At 42.7% G+C, this 19,568-nt stretch overlaps 1 protein-coding gene across 1 annotated transcript; it reads left to right on the top strand.

Annotated features, from left to right (window-relative positions):
• The first annotated feature begins 963 nt into the window (after positions 1–963).
• On the top strand, positions 964–5,967 carry sp7 (Sp7 transcription factor). The gene is made up of 2 exons (XM_041889082.2): positions 964–1,041; positions 3,030–5,967. Exons 1-2 carry the CDS (start codon positions 1,021–1,023, stop codon positions 4,374–4,376), a joined length of 1,368 nt encoding a protein of 455 aa, XP_041745016.1. The 5' UTR covers positions 964–1,020; the 3' UTR covers positions 4,377–5,967.
• Positions 5,968–19,568: the final 13,601 nt, after the last annotated feature.

Genomic DNA, 19,568 nt, shown 5'->3' with positions numbered 1-19,568 from the left:
GAGAAAACAAACTAGCTTGTTTATACCCCAACCATTCGTTTAAAAGTCGTGGTCAGAATTTATTTGATTTGATGTGATAATCATTTCTTTATTTTGTTTTATTTCTTTGTCATTTCGAACAGTTCAAGCCTTTCAACCATTACAGCTAATGCCTACAAAATCATTTAACTGCACTTCAGAATATTGAAAACAGAGAACGACGGTTAAAAACCAAACAATAAAATCTGTGTTCTAACCGCAGTCCCTACCAGTTTAATTTATTGATTCATTCGTGGCCTGCATGTTCCTTTGCTTTCTTGGTGCGACAGTGTCACGACAATAATATCCTATCGAAAGCAAGCAGCTTTACATCATTATCTGCCTACTAACAACGTTATTTTTATTGACAATTTGCGTATATCTAATAGTATTATTAACTGTAAGGGGTATAGTAGGGTAGTAGTGGGAGACCATAACGATAGGGAGACCATAACGCATGCGTTTGCAAAAAAAAATAAAAATAGATTATTATCATTACGTCATTATCGCCAAAGATGGTCAACGTCAGGTCTAATATCAGCAGGTATGTAAGCTAAATTATAGCCATAGGCCTATAATGATGCGGATGCTGGAACAACAGGATATAGTGAACCTGACTGAGCAGCCGGCTGAGCAAGGTGGGCGCTTTGACGCCAACAGAGTGTAAATTACCTGACGATTATTGAAGAATGATTTAATTGATAATAGCCATTCAACTACCCATTTCCCCAAGATGAATCTGGATTTGTCAATCTGCATTTGGGGAGATGGGATGTCTTCTCTTCTCCTCCAATGCCCCTCCATCCCTTTTCACTCCCCCTCTCCTTTATTGGCTTTCAACGAATCTTCAAAGCGCGCGGACCCTATAATTAAGGGGCGGGCTCTCTGCCTCTCCAAATACGTCTGTGCGCTCATGTCCGAGTTCTCTCAAACTGTCCCGGGACTGCGAGCAGAGAAGAGAACCGACTTAACTCTCGACTCTTGGGATTTTGTTTCCCAGGGATGGCCGCATCTATTCTGGAGGTATGGAATATACTTGTATGTGTTTTTATAAAATAACTTTAAAGTTATTTTACAGTTACGCGCTATTTGTATTTTCCATCAGAATTAGGCTACTGCTTGTCGAGGTAACTATGCGCACGGCTAGACTCTGACTGAATAATCAGTCATGTCGGTAGGTTACTATTCAATGTTCTTGAGGAAATGAAGGTTAAAAGGAGAAAGAGCGGTTGCACTGTGGACATTTGACAGTATGCTTTCATAAGACAAGATTAGATTGTGATAAAATATGTAGCCTAAAATATGATATTTGTCTCTCCATCTGTCAGAAAAGATGTGCGCAACTGAACATTCTGACTAAAATTATGCCATAGCCCCTATGTCATTTATATTGGGTTTTATCAACAGCATTTAAAAAAAAGGGTATGTACTTTAATGTCAATTAATGGCATGTATTCTATAGTCAGTCTCAGTCCTAGACCAATATTCTATGCAAGCCGACATCCCAAATTAAAATGTTACCTTTACGCACGTCGGTTATCATAACAGACAAATGAGTTGATATAAGAACAACATGGGACTCTGGATGAGGAAGGACCAGGTTAACGTCAAATATAATTCATATAGAAAAGTGTGGTCTGGCCTACTGATTGGCAGACAGACTGGATGAAACGGTATATGCCTGACAAATCAGTCCACAGCCAAATCAACACGAAACGCAATCTCTCGCTAAACCTCTCCCAATGAGAAGACTGTCGGGACAGTACATACTTCATTCCACTGCAATTACAGAAGCATTACATTTCCGCCGGTCATCAACACTATAAAGCGGAGGACATACAAGTTAAAACGCAGGAGGGAGAGGTATTGAACATTTTTTTTAAAGACGCATTACCGCCGCAGTTAACTCTTTAGCTCTGTGATTGAGTGCAATTAACCTTAGAAACAGGAGCTACAGTAACAGGATACGCTAAATCCACACCGCGGGCGCTTCCCAGGGAGACAGAGGAAATCCACCTTCAACTGAACCCCCGTGTGACGCCCCCGGGTGCTAGCTGGTGATTAGGGACTTTGTTACTGCTGTAAGGACGAGACTAGAGGCATAAATGGTCTTAAGTGGAATAACTTGTATCGGCTGACAGTGTAGTGTAAATTAGGGAAAACATGTATTTGCCTTCTAATACGTAATTTCAGCAATAGAAGAGAGCTCTCTGTCCAGTTAAACGAGTAGGCATAGGCTAGGACAACCACATGCTGAAATGTCAGCCTAAAAGTCGTATGACTTGATGTGCACTATAAAACTTTGGCTGTCTCTTTTCCTGTTGATGCGCGTGTAAATTGGATATTGGAGCAAATCTCCTGTTGATTTGACCTGTGCTTTTTCGCACTTGACACGCTGATCTCAAATTATAGGATTAAGGCCATGTAGCCTAATGCACGCCCTGCTCAATACGAGCTCTTCAAAGGTAGTTGGATTGTTGTTGGAATAATATTTATCTGCTGATTGACACGTCTTTATAAAATATAATGTTAAGACAGGACAATGAGGAGAGCGTCAGATTGTGAACAATGCGCCATTGTTGGATGATATAAATAAATCAAACCGTTTCATAAAGCCATGGTGACCATTCGGGACTAACATGTTTGGCAAGATTTCAACTGACAACAATACTGTGGCTGAGAACAACTTAGTTTACATAAATAGTGTGTTTTTAAAGGTACATTATTCAGATACAGTTTTATCACATTTAATTCATATTTTCCCTTTTATTTAATTATTCTGTCTGTTTGCCAAAACAAGCAGGCATATACTTTCATCAAAACAAATTTAATTTGAATTTAACTGAAACCAAAGTAGATCTCCTCTGTTCTGTGACCAATGTAGAGGGGAAAGCAGAAGAAACAGCCTGCCATACTGTTTTGATTAGTGTTGACACTGACAGAAGCAGCAGCAACCAGCAGCAGCAGCCATTTCCTCTGTCTAATCTCTCCTGTCTCCTCCCCTTTTCTAGGAGGAAGCTCGCTATGGTTCCAGTCCTCTTGCTATGCTAACCGCTACCTGCAACAAGTTTGGCAGCACCAGCCCCGTGAGGGATTCAGCCACCCCGGGCAAGGCTGGCACCGGTAGCACCGCTCCAGGCAAGAAGCAGTACAGCATGACCTCAGAGCTCCAGGGACAGAGGAACGGCAGAGGAGGAGGAGAGAGCATGGAGAACTCCTACACCAGTTCGTTCAGCGCAGGAGGGGGGTTACTCACACCCACTGGCAGCCCTCCTCCATCCTCTGGGGGGTACGCGTCAGAGTACAATCCCTTCTCCCACTCCTTCCAGACCTCCGTGTCCCAGGGCCAGGACCAGTCCCTGCTGGTGTCCAAGGCCCATGCCACGGCCGACTGCCTGACCAGCGTCTACACCTCCCTGGACATGACCCACCCTTACGGCTCCTGGTACAAGGCAGGCATCCACCCCGGCATCACTGCCGCCCCCTCCAACGCCACGTCCTCCTGGTGGGACGTCCACCCCAATACCAACTGGCTGAGTGCTGCCCAGCCCCAGTCCGATGGCCTCCAGGGCTCCCTCCAACCCGTCCCTCCCCAGGCCTCCCTCAGCCCCCAGCTGCCCAGCTACACCTCTGACTTCACCTCTCTGAATCCAGCTCAGTACCCCTCGGTGGGCCTGGGGTCCTCATCACACCTCCTCCAGTCCTCCCAGCACATGCTGCCTCAGGACATGTACAAGCCCAAGCCGGTGTCTGGCGGGGGGCTGATGGAGAGTCAGATGGGCCTGAAGCCTGCTGGTGGATCACGGGGGTACAGTGGAGGAACCACCACTGGCCGGTCCAACTGTGACTGTCCCAACTGCCAGGAGCTGGAGCGGCTGGGGGCCTCGGCTGCATCCCTGAGGAAGAAGCCTGTTCATAGCTGTCACATCCCAGGGTGTGGGAAGGTGTACGGGAAGGCCTCGCATCTCAAGGCCCACCTCCGCTGGCACACCGGGGAGAGACCATTCGTCTGCAACTGGCTGTTCTGTGGGAAGCGCTTCACACGCTCCGACGAACTGGAGAGGCATGTCCGCACGCACACGCGGGAGAAGAAGTTCACCTGCCTGCTGTGTAACAAGAGATTCACCCGCAGTGACCACCTCAGCAAGCACCAGAAGACGCACTCTGAGTCAGCCCTGCAGCAGGCCAAGGCTGGGGAGGGAGAGGCCCAGGACCCCAGGAACGAGGAGACGGCAGACCCCAATAACCCCAACATGGCCGCGCAGAATAACGTCCCTAGTGAGCCTACTACCAACGGAGAGGAGAAGACTGGCTCAGCCAATGGGGTAGAGACAAGCAGTGGACTGCTGGAGATATAACTTCGCACGCGCACACACACATACACACACACACACACACACACACACACACACACACACACACACACACACACACACACACACACACACACACACACACACACACACACACACAATTTCTTCATTTTCAGTAAGACAAACCACTATTGAAATTAAATCTGTAAGATCAGAGGGAAAAAGCCAAGAAGAAAATGTGTGTATCTAGTATGAGGGAGGTAATGGAGCGTTGCTTTGCTATGGTACATTATTTGTTCAGTAAGAACCAGACTCTGATATCTGGTACGTCTTGTTTTGGAGTTTGAGTCTGTACGCTTCCTATGATGTCTTATTTAATTTTATATTTACACAAATAATCTAATTTATGTCTTAAATTATAAGCATTAAAGATGATCTTGCATTGTTCAGGCAGTGCATTATTGCATAATAATGGCAAGATAAAGCTGGCCATTGATAATTGAGTAAATTAAGATTTTTTTGTTTATTTTATTTATTGATTATAACCAAGGTGATGTTGTTGGTGCTATCGTGTTTGAAGATTTATTTATAGATCTTGAAGTTAATTGTTTCTGAAAACTATTTTCTACGTAACCTTTCTATTGTGAAGTCTGCACACCTGCCACGTTGATAGTTGATAAAGGCGTTCTCCTTGAGTTCTCCTTGAGTTCTCCTTGAGTTCTCCTTGAGTTCTCCTTGAGGTCTCCTTGAGGTCTCCTTGAGTTCTCCTTGAGTTCTCCTTGAGTGTTCTTATTGCTGTAATGTCAGGTGTGTTCTTTTTCTGCCTTTTTCTATTTTGCTGATAAACCTCTTTACAACTAACTCTAATGACTCTTGGCAACAATAATATTAAGACACACCAGTTAAAGTAAGACAGAGATCAGATGCAATATGTTAATGTCTTCAAATAAAGTCCAAAGTTTATCACATCAATGCATGATGGATATTTGGGATAATAAACTCCTGATATTTGTGATTGAACTTCAAGAATAAATTTAGTTTGAACCTTTGCAGGATGTGGAATGAGCTAAATAATGAAACAGTAATTCAGCATGAGCTTGGTATAGGAGTATATCTGAGTGTCATGGTTTGGAAGTCATGACATGGAATGATGCTTCAGTAAAAAAAAAAAGAAAAAAAAAGTTTTACTTTGTTCATTGGTGTTATTTTTGTTTTGTTTTTTTCCAAACCCCTAAGTCTCATCTCCCCACTTGGTTCCATAAAGGTTTATCTTGCAGAAGTAGCAAGTGATCCCAAAAGTCTAAAGGTAAAATGCTACATAGACTTGACACGTTCAACTCTTCTCTATCCTCCTAACTCTGTCCATCCATCCCTCCCTCCCTCCTATATGTCTCCATCCCTCTCTCCTCTAACTTACTGTATTCCGTCCAACTTGCTCTCCTTGCCTCCACCTCTTAAACCAAAATACCTTCATAATCTTCTTGCGGGCGGCAAAAACAAAGCGGTCGACTGAGATGAACTCTCTGGTCAGTCGACACAATGACCCCTTTGACAGCACCACTGTAGTTACCCCGGAGACAATCAGGCCCCTCTCCAGCCTCACATAGTTAATTAGACCTAGCTATGGTCCAGTAAAAGGAGGGGAGGAGGAGGGAAGGAGGGGAGGAGGGGAAGAGGGGAAGAGGGGAAGAAAGGAAGGGTGGAAGAGGAGAGGAGAGAAGGGGGGGAGGAGGGGAAGGGTGGAAGAGGGGAGGAGAGAAGGGGGGGGAGGGGCAGGGGGGAAGGAGAGGAAGTAATTGCATTATTTATTGAGGGAGGTGCTCACACAAAATACTTCCATTAAAGGTAGAGAGAGGTGCAGGAGGAAAGACGGCTGGATGGTGTGGACTGACTGGAGGGACTAAAGGCGTCTGCATGCTTCCCAGCCAAAACAGTTTGGAAGAGTTTGTGCATATATTATGACGACATTTTGTAAAGTTTTTGTTTGTTTTGGGCTTCGGTGAGGGGTTTTTCAGCTGTTATGGCACGGCACACAACATTTTTTCTAGAGGCCAGATGAAGTTGGGGAGCCGAAGTCTACGCCCCTTCGTCTGTGAATGGTCAACTGTAGGGATTCTTCAATAAAGTATTTGTTGTCATTCAACGAGAGACGATTTGTTTTGTGTATACTAGCTACGGCGTGTCAAAATGGACAAACAGTACTATTGCCGCTTTTTTCTTGTTTTTCAAGCGAAGGTTTTTAAAGGGAGTATGCGAGCACGCTCGTGCGGGGTTTGCCTAGCTAGGCGCCGAACTGAAGCATGCTGACTCCTTAAGGCAGAGGAGAGGCTGGTTTGGTTTACTGAGGTTTAGTCAGAGAAGAGAGGAGAGGACCTGCCCGAAGGCATGGTTTACCGAGGTTTAGTCTAGTGTAGTCTAGCGTGGCTAGATTAGAATTGGCCCCAGTCAAGAGGGGGGTTGTAGGCTAAAACAGGTGTAGAGAGTGATTGGAAGCCTGAGGAACATGGACATTAGCGTTGACGATAAAAAGGTACTAAATACCTTCTATTTAGTAAAGAAATGAAGGGTAATATGGTTGGTTGAACAGAGAAAATACAAAGTGATAAAAATAGCTTAGGTACATTTTTTCCTCTAATGAGAATGATACAGTTGAGACTTATTTCACATAATGTCATAATGTCACTACCCCCTACCCACTACCCCTACCCACTACCCCCTACCCCCCTACCTACCCCTACCCCCTACCCACTACCCCTACCCACTACCCCCTACCCCCCTACCTACCCCTACTCACTACCCCCTACCCACTACTCCCTACCCCCTACCCACTACTCCCTACCCACTACCCACTACCCCCCTACCCCCTACCCCTACCTACCCACTACCACTACCCCCCTACTCCCTACCCACTACTCCCTGCCCCCTACCCACTACTCCCTACCCACTACTCCCTACCCACTACCCCTGCCCCCTACCCACTACTCCCTACCCCCTACTCCTGCCCCCCTAACCACTACTCCCTACCCACTACTCCCTTCCCCCTCCCTACCCACTACTCCCCTTCCCCCTACCCCCTACCCACTACTCCCTACCCCCTACCCTACCCCCTACCCACTACTCCCTACCCCCTACCCCCTACCCCCTACCCCCTACCCACTACTCCCTACCCCCTACCCACTACCCCCTACCCACTACTCCCTACCCCCTACCCACTACTCCCTACCCCCTACCCACTACCCCCTACCCACTACCCCCTACCCACTACTCCCTACCCCCTACCCCCTACCCCCTACCCACTACCCCCACCCACTACTCCCTACCCCCTACCCCCTACCCCTCCCCTACTCCCTACCCACTACTCCCTTCCCCCCTTCCCCCTCCCCCCTACCCACTACTCCCTACCCCCTACCCACTACCCCCTACCCACTACTCCCTACCCCCTACCCCCCTACCCCCACCCACTACCCCCTACCCACTACCCCAGGTCAGTCAGATAGATTTGTCCGTTGTACCTCTGGCACTGTTTTCTTTGAAAAAATAAATGAGAAAAAAAGCATAAGCAAATGACTCGGCCCTGTCCACCTTTATCTTTACCTGGCTGAATAGCTGCTGAGACAATGGAGTTTACTGACAAAGCTAAGGGGCTGTGGAGTGGAGCAGAGCTTCCCCAATCCCCTGGTGTAAGAAGGACAGGGGCATTAAACACAGGACAAAGGCACAGGTGTCTGCAGGTGTGACTAGGGTCTGTCCACAGGGCTGGAGGCTGGGGAGAGAGGGGGGAGAGAGGGGGGAGAGACGGGGGAGAGAGGAGAATGTCGACAGCACGCCCAGGGGCTCAGCAACCAGGCAATAGTTAAAAACAAGCTAAGACCTGAGAGAGGGGTTAAAGAGAGTGGTGGAGGTCAGGAAAATTGATAGATATAATTTAAAATAGGAAAAGAAGACATTCAGTTTGGACGAAAAAGATCGATATCCAGACCCACTTCAGTTTTATTACCTTACAAACACAAGTGTTCTGGTTAAAAGTAACTCTATACCAATATACCAACTCCATTGTTTCCCTAACAACTCTCATCATGCTCAAGAATACTTACCAGCCATTCATAGAACACTGTCCTTAGACTGAGTTTTGTCCTTAAACAAAGTTACACTGGGCTGTACTAAAGAGATGCACCAAATGCACCACTAAATGAGCCCATTCTGTTTATAGGAACTGTGGGCAGGTTGTGGGTGACTCCGTGCCCCTTTAAAAAGATAATATGCTTCCCATTTAATGTCCTCCGGATGACAAATTGCTTCCAGGGGAAAAGCTAAGTTAAGAAAATTATATGTGACACTTAAAAAGACATACTCCTTCAACTTAATTATTTTACATTCAGAGTTCAGTTAGTTACTGAACTACTACAAGAACAGTGAAAACCTCTGAATATCCACTTCCTTCTTAAGTCATCATTTGAAAATGCAGTCGGCAGTTACTTCATTATGTCATAGACAGCAAAGTGTATTTCATTCTATTAAGTTGGATACAATTTGTTTTCTAATCTTGATCCAAAATGCATATTTAGGCACATGCACACACATCTCATTGGAAAGTGTGGTTCAAAGACAAGGATAAATACATTTACAGTACACAGATTAAATAGTGTCTGGAAAAAAAAACACGTAGAAAATTGGGGCAAATTACAGCTCTAATACACAGAACGCTCATAAACTGTTCTTTCCTTTTGAAAATGCTTACTATATATCTGGTGGAATTCTGACTGACAGAGCCCAAACCATCTTTGTTTTCTATTTTTTCAGCACAAGCCACTAAATACTTCCTTGGAAGGGATTTAAGAGAGACACAGGAGGGGGAATGGTGAAAGAAAGGAAACAGCAAAAAGAAAGATGGAGTGAGGAGAAGACGATCAGAACCTTGCCTTTAAAAAAGTACGCAATGTCAAAGAGGTTAGGAGAAGAAACCAAACATGGATTAAGAAGAAGATGTAGAGAGAGAGAGAGAGAGAGAGAGAGAGAGAGAGAGAGAGAGAGAGAGAGAGAGAGAGAGAGAGAGACAGAGAGAGAGAGAGAGAGAGAGAGAGAGAGAGAGAGAGAGAGAGAGAGAGAGAGAGAGAGAGAGAGAGAGAGAGAGAGAGAGAGAGAGAGAGAGAGAGAGAGAGAGAGAGAGAGAGAGAGAGAGAGAGAGAGAGAGAGAGAGAGAGAGAGAGAGAGCGAGAGAGAGAGAGAGAGAGAGAGAGAGAGAGAGAGAGAGAGAGAGAGAGAGAGAGAGAGAGAGAGAGAGAGAGAGAGAGAGAGAGAAATTAGTGATTTTGGTTGGAAGCGGGAGCATGGAGCTGTAGTTGGCAGGGTTTTGGTGGAGGGAGGAGTGTGGTGGTTCAGAAGTCCTCCAGCGCGAGGCGCCAGTGTGTCCGGCGGGGGCCCTGACCATGAGCAGCCTCACCCCCCCAGAGTCTCAGCCACAAACCATCCCCAACCCCAACACCCCCGGCAGGCAGGCAGGCAACGTTGGAGCTGCTGCCGCTGCATGTTTATTTAATATCCTCAAGAAATTGAAATATCTTTGTGGGTTAACACACACACACACACTCTGACTCAAACACACACACGCAAAAAACACGCAAAAACACGCAAAAACACAGACACTCACACACACACACACACACAAACACACACCGCTACATATAAGTAAATACAATAATAATATTCTCTTGATCTAAGGCCAAAAACAGGGAGAAAACGTCTGAGCAGTGAGTGTGGTAGGAGCAGTGAGTGCCTGTGCCTGGCGCTGCATAAGGCTTACTCGTTCGGAAGTGTTGACGTAGCTTGGGGATGTAGAGATCCCTGCATCAAGCACAAAATACCTCACACATGACGCTTACGTATCTTCAAAATGAAGAAGTATGTCTGTGTGTTTCAAAGTTGAAGTGCTGGACCTACATCTTTGAAAAGTGTGAAGGTGGATGTATGGCAATAAAATCTGAGCCCCTAATTGACATCTTGGGTCCATGGCTACCATTCTGTAATGTAGGCAATAAATGGGTTTTCATTCATGGAGTTTATAAATGAAGGAAACATGAATATGCAAGTCTTATCTGGGGTGTGTTTGGCCATAATGGCTCTTGATCATTACAGAGCAATTCCTTCAGACAGAAATCCTTTAAACAGCCTAGGATTTGGAGTCCATACTCTCCCCTCTCTGTCTCCTCTCTCCCCTCTCTGTCTCCCCTCTCTGTCTCCTCTCTCTCTTCTCTGCTCAAGAGCCACCAACCACTGCTACCGCCAAAAATAACACTGGAGCGCCACTTGAACCCGCGCCTCACCACAGAGCGGCCCGGCCGAGAGAGAGAAGGATCAAACATACACAAAAAAGGAAACATCATATTGGGATTGCATTTAACTCTACTAGTTCCTAAAATATAGATTTCATGTATTGATGACTTTGGCCAAGATGGAACGCACACATTCAAATATCTTGGCTGGGGCCAAGTTAAGAAAAGTTGAGGGTCTGTGCATGTGTGCGTGTACTGTACATTTTGGATGAAATACTGTATGATTGCTGAGACTGTATCCATTTCAGGTCCCAGTCCATAATTTAAAACCAATGGAATAAGAGCACTCTTATTATCACGTTAAATGTCAATAAATGAACAGTTAAACCAACAAGTGAAAGGCTGGCAGACAAGGCAAATTAGTGCTGAAAATATGAATGATGTGTTTTTTATTAATGATTTTATTTCACCCTTTATTTTGACCTTAGTCTCACTAAGGTCTCTTTTTTTAGAAGAGCCCTGTTATTACAAAAATATACACCTCAATACACTATGAAAAACACAACAGAGATACTAAACACAATCATAGAAAACAAACACATTCTTCAGAAGAAAGGTCCTCAATCAACCATCTGAGTTGCCCTAGAGCAAGGGTAGGCAACTAAGTTTCAGACACGGGACGATTTTTGTCAGAGCGGGTGGTCGTGGGGCAGGAACATAATTACAATAATTTGTACACTGCAAATTGACCACAACTAACACAACTTGAAATTAACAATAATTTCATACCTTTATTACATTGAGACACGATCACATGTCTCTTTTTTTATTAATGGAACTACTTGGGAACAGATTCTTTTAACAAAAAACTTTTTGGGGCCCCAAAAATACTTAGCGGGCTGGTTCTGGCCAGTGGACCACCTGTTGCTGACCCCTGCCCTAGAGGCACAAAAACATCACATTTTAGAGAGTTTTTGAGATTATTCTCCAAGCAAGGTGCAAAATAAACTAAAAGCAGATGTTTTGGTGGGGTTAGTTCCTGGTTATGGACCAATCACATAACACAGTGAAAGGAGGTTTGAGATATGTCATTTCCTGCCTTTGTTTACATTGTTACTGTAACTTTACTGTACATTTGGCAAAAGCTCTTATCCAGAGACACACACACACAGACTTCTCCTGGAATAAAAAACATGCTTGGTGGGGTGGAGACTATCTTGAAAGTGATTTTTCTGTCCAGGAGTAGGTTTAATCCGAGTCTGGGAAATCGGCCCATATTCAATGGATGTGGCCAATATTAGGAGATGTAAACCCACAACCTTGGGGTTGACCAGCCTAGTGTGCAAACCGACTAAACCATGGATTAAATAACTTTATGGGGCTTGAAAGAGACATTCTTTACTTTAGAGGTTGTTTAATGCATAATTGCTGCGTGTTTTAAACGGACAAACTTTATATAAACCAATATGTACTGTTCCTATATGTAAAGAAAGACATCACTAGTTAAAATAAATAATATTACAGTGCATTGCTTTTTGTGCTCTCAGGACACATTTGAGACACCACTTTTAAAAAGTACTTAAACCTCGAACACTGTTTCCACTGGGGTCGTTTTCGGACATATCAGCCTCTCACTTATAGAATCAAGTCTGTCTCTGAGGTACAGAAATCATAGTCTGGTGTGGTCAACAGCTTAGCTACCAAATAGTTGATGAGTACGGCAATAGACGAGAAATAGATGAGGAAAGGATCAAAACCTCAAATATATGTTTGTAGTTATTAATATCCTGTCAAACTCGATATGAATGAATGGATCTGCTGAAATCCCAAGTCAGTCACTCAGTACCCTGTCACTTTTCACCGGCATTCACACACACACACACACACACACACACACACACACACACACACACACACACACACACACACACACACACACACACACACACACACACACACACACACACACACAGGCACTCAGGCGCGGACACACACATGAACGCATGGCGACCCCTGACCCTAGAGGCACCAAAACATCACATTTAGCTTTACTGTTCTGTTCTGTAGCTTTACTGTTCTGTTCTGTAGCTTTACTGTTCTGTTCTGTTCTGCTCTTCTGTTCTGTTCAGCTCTGTTCTGCTCTTCTGTTCTGTTCTTCTGTTCTGCTCTGTTCTGTTCTGCTCTGTTCTGCTCTTCTGTTCTGTTCTGTTCTTCTGTTCTGCTCTGTTCCGCTCTGTTCTGTTCTGCTCTGTTCTGCTCTGTTCTGCTCTGTTCTGCTCTGTTCCGCTCTGTTCTGTTCTGCTCTGTTCTGCTCTGTTCTGCTCTGTTCTGCTCTTCTGCTCTGTTCTGCTCTGTTCTGCTCTGCTTTGCTCTGCTCTGCTCTGTTCTGCTCTGTTCTGCTCTGTTCTGCTCTGTTCTGCTCTGTTCTGCTCTGTTCTGCTCTGTTCTGCTCTGGTCATAAAACATTGTATGGTTGAGGGTATACCCAAGAATGGAGCCCAAATATGCGCTTGTCTTGTGGAAAGATGATCTACATGGGTAGAGGGAATGTGGAGGAAACCAGGGGAAACAGAGAGGAGAAGAGAAGTGGAGGAAGAGAGAGGAGGGGGCTGCATATGTATTGGAACAGTATGGAAACGTGATCAAGTCAAGAAGAATATGGAAGGAGTTTTTTAGTGAGCAGGACCAGACCAACTGGAACAAATAACTAGTTTTGACTTGCAAAGAAATCACATTCATACATGTGTAAATATGTATGTGCTATTATGTCCTCAGATCATTTTCTGTCTGCATGTCCTGTAGGCCTCTCTCCATCCTCCTACAGTACACTCTTAGAAAACAGGGTTCCAAACGGGTTCTTCGGCTGTCCCCATAGGAGAACCCTTTTTGGTTCCAAGTAGAACCATTTTTGGTTCCAGCTATAACCCTATTGGGTTCCATGTAGAACCCATGGGGAACCCACTGCTACGGTGCTACTACTGCTATGGTATTACTAATACTATGGTATTACTACTACTACTACTACTACTATGGTATTACTACTGCTATGGTATTACTACTACTATGCTACTACTACTACTACTACTACTATGGTATTACTACTGCTATGGTATTACTGCTACTACTACTACTACTACTACTACTACTACTACTACTACTACTACTACTACTACTACTACTACTACTACTACTACTACTACTACTACTACTACTACTACTACTACTACTACTACTACTACTACTACTACTACTACTACTACTATGGTATTACTACTCCTACTACTACTACTATGGTATTACTACTACTATGGTATTACTACTACTACTACTACTACTATGGTATTACTACTGCTATGGTATTACTGCTACTGCTACTACTACTACCACTACTACTACTACTACTACTACTACTACTACTACTACTACTACTACTATGGTATTACTACTACTATGGTATTACTACTACTACTACTACTACTACTACTACTACTACTACTACTACTACTACTACTACTACTACTACTACTACTACTACTATTACTACTACTACTACTACTACTACTACTACTACTACTACTATGGTAGTACTACTCCTACTACTACTACTATGGTATTACTACTACTATGGTATTACTGCTACTGCTACTACTACTACCACTACTACTACTACTACTACTACTACTACTACTACTACTACTACTACTAATACTACTATGGTATTACTACTACTACTACTACTACTACTACTACTACTACTACTACTACTACTACTACTACTATTCTACTACTACTACTACTACTATGGTATTACTACTACTATGGAATTACTGCTACTACTACTACTACTACTACTACTACTACTACTACTACTACTACTACTACTACTACTACTACTACTACTGCTATGGTATTACTACTACTACGGTATTACTACTGCTATGGTATTACTACTACTACTACTATTACTACTACTACTACTACGACTACTACTATTGTATTACTACTACTATTACTACTATTACTACTACGACTACTACTATTGTATTACTACTACTACTAGTAGTACTACTACTACTACTATGGTATTAGTGTTCCAAGATCACGTAGCAGTGTGGTCGTGTATTCTGTAGTGTGTCCGTGTAAATAGCCTGTTTTTTGTTTTTTTGTCTCTTTCGTATATATTTCTCAATCACACTTTTCATACTTCAACTAAATATACTTTCCTGCAACCCGCCTCACCCAATGTGGAACGGATTCTATTATTTATTTTACCTTTTTATCCAGAACCTCCAGTTGAAACTAGCCAGCTAGCCAGCTAACTAGCTAACTAGCTACTTGCTAGCTAGCGGTTTTCACCATTGTCCGTGGCCTGCACTACCTATCAGCCAGCTCTAGCCTGGACTATTATCGGCCAGTCTGCACTGTCTGCACAGCGCGCTATCGACCAAGAACATATCGGATTTTCTGCCGGAATCACTGAATCACTGGACCTTAACACCGGATCATTGCAACTAGCTAGCTGCAACCGAATGGATGTTGTTGGCTAATCACCACCACCCCCGAAGCAAGCACCAGTTAGCCTTGAACTAGCCTCGAGCCAGGCCAATCTCCCGGCTATCTCCCTCTCTGTCAACCGGTCGGGACCTCCTAGTGTCGACACGGAGCCCCGCCGATCCATCACGACTGGTCTGCTGACATAATTGTCTGATGTGGTTACAACAGGCTTCCCGTTGCGACGACCATGAAGATCCATCTGCTAGCCCAGTAACAAACAGATCACCGACCATTTCGAATCCCACCGTACCTTCTCCACTATGAAATCTGGTTTCCGAGCTGGTCATGGGTGCACCTCAGCCACGCTAAAGGTCCTAAACTATATTATAACTGCGATCGATAAAAGACAGTACTGTGCAGCCGTCTTCATCGACCTGGCCAAGGCTTTCGACTCTGTCAATCACCGCATTCTTACTGGCAGACTAAATAGCCTTGGTTTCTCAAATGACTGCCTCGCCTGGTTCACCAACTACTTCTCAGATAGAGTTCAATGTGTCATATCAGAGGGCCTATTTTCTGGACCTCTGGCAGACTCTATGGGGGTGCCACAGGGTTCAATTCTCAGGCCGACTCTATTCTTTGTGTATATCATTGATGTCGCTCTTGCTGCTGGTGACTCTCAGATCCACCTCTACGCAGACGACACCATTTTGTATACATCTGGCCCTTCATTGGACACTGTGTTAACAAACCTCCAAACGAGCTTCAATGCCATACAACACTCCTTCCGTAGTAGTAGTAGTAAAACTAAATGTATGCTCTTCAATCGAACGCTGCTTGCACCCGCCTGCCTGACTAGAATCACTACTCTCGGCGGGTCTGACTTAGAATATGTGGAAAACTACAAATACCTAGGTGTCTGGTTAGACCGTAAACTCTCCTTCCAGACTCACATTAAGCATCTCCAATCCAAAGTTAAATCTAGAATCGGCTTCCTATTTCGCAACAAAGCCTCCTTCACTCATGCTGCCAAACATGCCCTCGTAAAACTGACTATTACTACTACAATGGTATTATTACTGCTATGATACTAGTACTATTATGGTATTACTACCACTACTAATACTATGGTATTTTTACTACTACTACTACTACTACTACTACTACTACTACTACTACTACTACTACTACTACTACTATTACTACTATTACAACTACTACTACTATGGTATTACTACTGCTATGGCACTATTACTATGGTATTACTACTATGGTATTACTACTGCTATCGTACTACTACTATGGTATTACTACTACAATGGTATTGTTACTGCTATGATACTAGTACTATTATGGTATTACTACTACTACTACTACTACTACTATGGTATTACTACTACTATGGTATTACTACTGCTATGGTATTACTACTAATATGGTATTACTACTGCTATGGTATCACTACTACTATGGTATTACTACTGCTATTGTACTACTACTATGGTACTACTACTACTATGGTACTACTACTACTACTACTATGGTACTACTACTACTATGGTATTACTACTACCATGGTATTACTTCTTCTATTGTACTACTACCATGGTATTACTTCTACTATGGTACTACTACACTACTGTACTACTACTACTACCACTATGGTACTATTACTACTACTACTATTACTAATACTACTATGGTACTAATAATACTAAGGTACTACTACTGCTACTACTACTACTATAGTGTTACTACTGCTATGGTATTATTACTACTATGGTATTACTACTGCTATGGTATTACTACTAATATGGTATTACTACTGCTATGGTATCACTACTACTATGGTATTACTACTGCTATGGTACTACTACTACTATGGTAGTACTACTGCTATGGTATTACTACTACCATGGTATTACTTCTGCCTTTGTACTACTACTATGGTATTACTACTACTATGGTACTACTACACTACTGTACTACTACTACTACCACTATGGTACTACTATTACTACTACTACTATGGTACTAATACTACAATGGTACTAATAATACGAAGGTACTACTACTGCTATTACTACTACTATAGTATTACTACTGCTATGGTATTATTACTATTATGGTATTACTACTGCTATGGTACTACTACTACTACTACTAATACTACTACTACTACAATTACTACTATTTTATTACTACGACCACTACTACTATGGTATTACTACTACTATGGTATTATTACTGTTACTACTACTACTACTACTACTACTACCACTACTATGGTATTACTACTACTATGGTATTATTACTACTATGGTATTACTACTGCTATGGTATTACTACTACTACTACTACTACTACTACTACTACTACTACTACTACTATGGTATTACTACTACTACTACTACTACTACTACTACTACTACTACTACTACTATTACTACTACTACTACCACTACTATGCTATTATTACTATTAAGGTATTACTACTACTATGGTATTACTACTGCTATGGTACTATTACTATGGTATTACTACTATGGTATTACTTCTTCTATGTTACTACTTCTATGGTATTACTACTACAATGGTATTGTTACTGCTCTGATACTAGTACTATTATGGTATTACTACTACTACTACTATGGTATTACTACTAATATGGCATTACTACTAATATGGTATTACTACTGCTATGGTATTACTACTACTATGGTATTACTACTGCTATGGTACTACTACTACTACTACTATGATACTACTACTACTGTGGTATTACTACTGCTATGGTAGTTCTACTGCTATGGTATTACTACTACCATGGTATTACTTCTGCTATTATACTACATCTATGGTATTACTGCTACTATGGTACTACTACACTACGGTACTACTACTACTACCACTATGGTACTACTACTACTACTACTACTACTCCTACTACTATGGTACTAATACTACTATGGTACTAATAATACTAAGGTACCACTACTACTGCTACTATTACTACTACTACTGCTGCTATGGTATTACTTCTACTATGGTACTACTGCTACTATGGTACTGCTACTACTATGGTACTAATGCTACTATGGTACTGCTACTACTACTACTACTACTACTACTACTACTACTATTACTACTACTACTACTACAACTACTGCTATTACTACTGCTACCACTACTATGGTATTACTACTACTATGGTATTACTACTACTATGGTATTACTACTGCTATGGTATTATTACTACTACTACTACTACTACTATTACTGCTACTAATATGGTATTACTACTACTATGGTATTTTTTCTACTATGTTACTATTACTATGGTATTACTACTAATATGGTATTACTACTGCTATGGTATTACTACTGCTATGGTATTACTACTACTACTACTACTATGGTACTACTACTACTATTTTGCTACTACAACTATGGTACTACTACTACTACTAGTATGGTACTGCTACTACTACTACTACTACTACTACTACTAGTATTACTACTACTACTACTACTACTACTACTACTACTACTACTATTATTATTACTACTACTACTACTACTACTACTACTACTACTACTACTACTACTACTACTACTATGGCACTACTACTACTACTACTACTACTACTACTACTACTACTACTACTACTACTACTACTACTATTACTACTACTATAGTATTACTACAGCTATGGTACTACTATTACTATGGTACTTCTACTACTACTATGGTATTGCTACTATTATGGTATTACTACTACTACTACTATAGTACTACTACTATGGTATTACTACTACTATGGTATTACTACTACTATTTTACTATTACAACTATGGTACTACTACTACTACTACTACTACTACTACTAGTATGGTACTGCTACTACTACTACTATTACTACTACTATGGTATTACTACAGCTATGGTACTACTATTACTATGGTACTACAACTACTACTATGGTATTACTACTACTACAACTACTATAGTATTACTACTGCTATACACCCCGGGATGGAAGTGAATCTAGCTTGCTAGCCCGAGGCCAGTACTTTTCAGACCGGGTTACTGTGCCCAACTAACCCGTTATTGCTGTACAGGTCACAGCCCAGTGGGCACAGAAGTAAATTCAATATCTATTCCAAGGTGGTTTAACGTAATTTCATTTAAATGACATGGAAACAATGTTGATTCAACCAGTGTGTGCCCAGTGGGTGATGTATGCTACTGCTGAAGTTGCGCAGTCAAATCCAAGCAGCAAGCCTTACCCAGAATACCCCATAACGACTTCCCCTCTCTACAGAGTGAATCGCCATAACCAAGCCACCGGACCCCGGACACATTGTGAAGTCATCACCACCACTATAGCCATGGTCCTGCTGTGTCTGTTTCCATCTAGACAGGAGGACATACAGGGGGACATACAGGGGCCACAGGGCTATGGGCACTGTC

This window comes from Coregonus clupeaformis, chromosome 10 (assembly GCF_020615455.1).
Source record: "Coregonus clupeaformis isolate EN_2021a chromosome 10, ASM2061545v1, whole genome shotgun sequence".
NCBI classification, from domain to species: Eukaryota; Metazoa; Chordata; class Actinopteri; order Salmoniformes; family Salmonidae; genus Coregonus; species Coregonus clupeaformis.
Note: the sequence above shows the minus strand (reverse complement) of the source record. Positions and strands in the feature narration are given on the sequence as shown.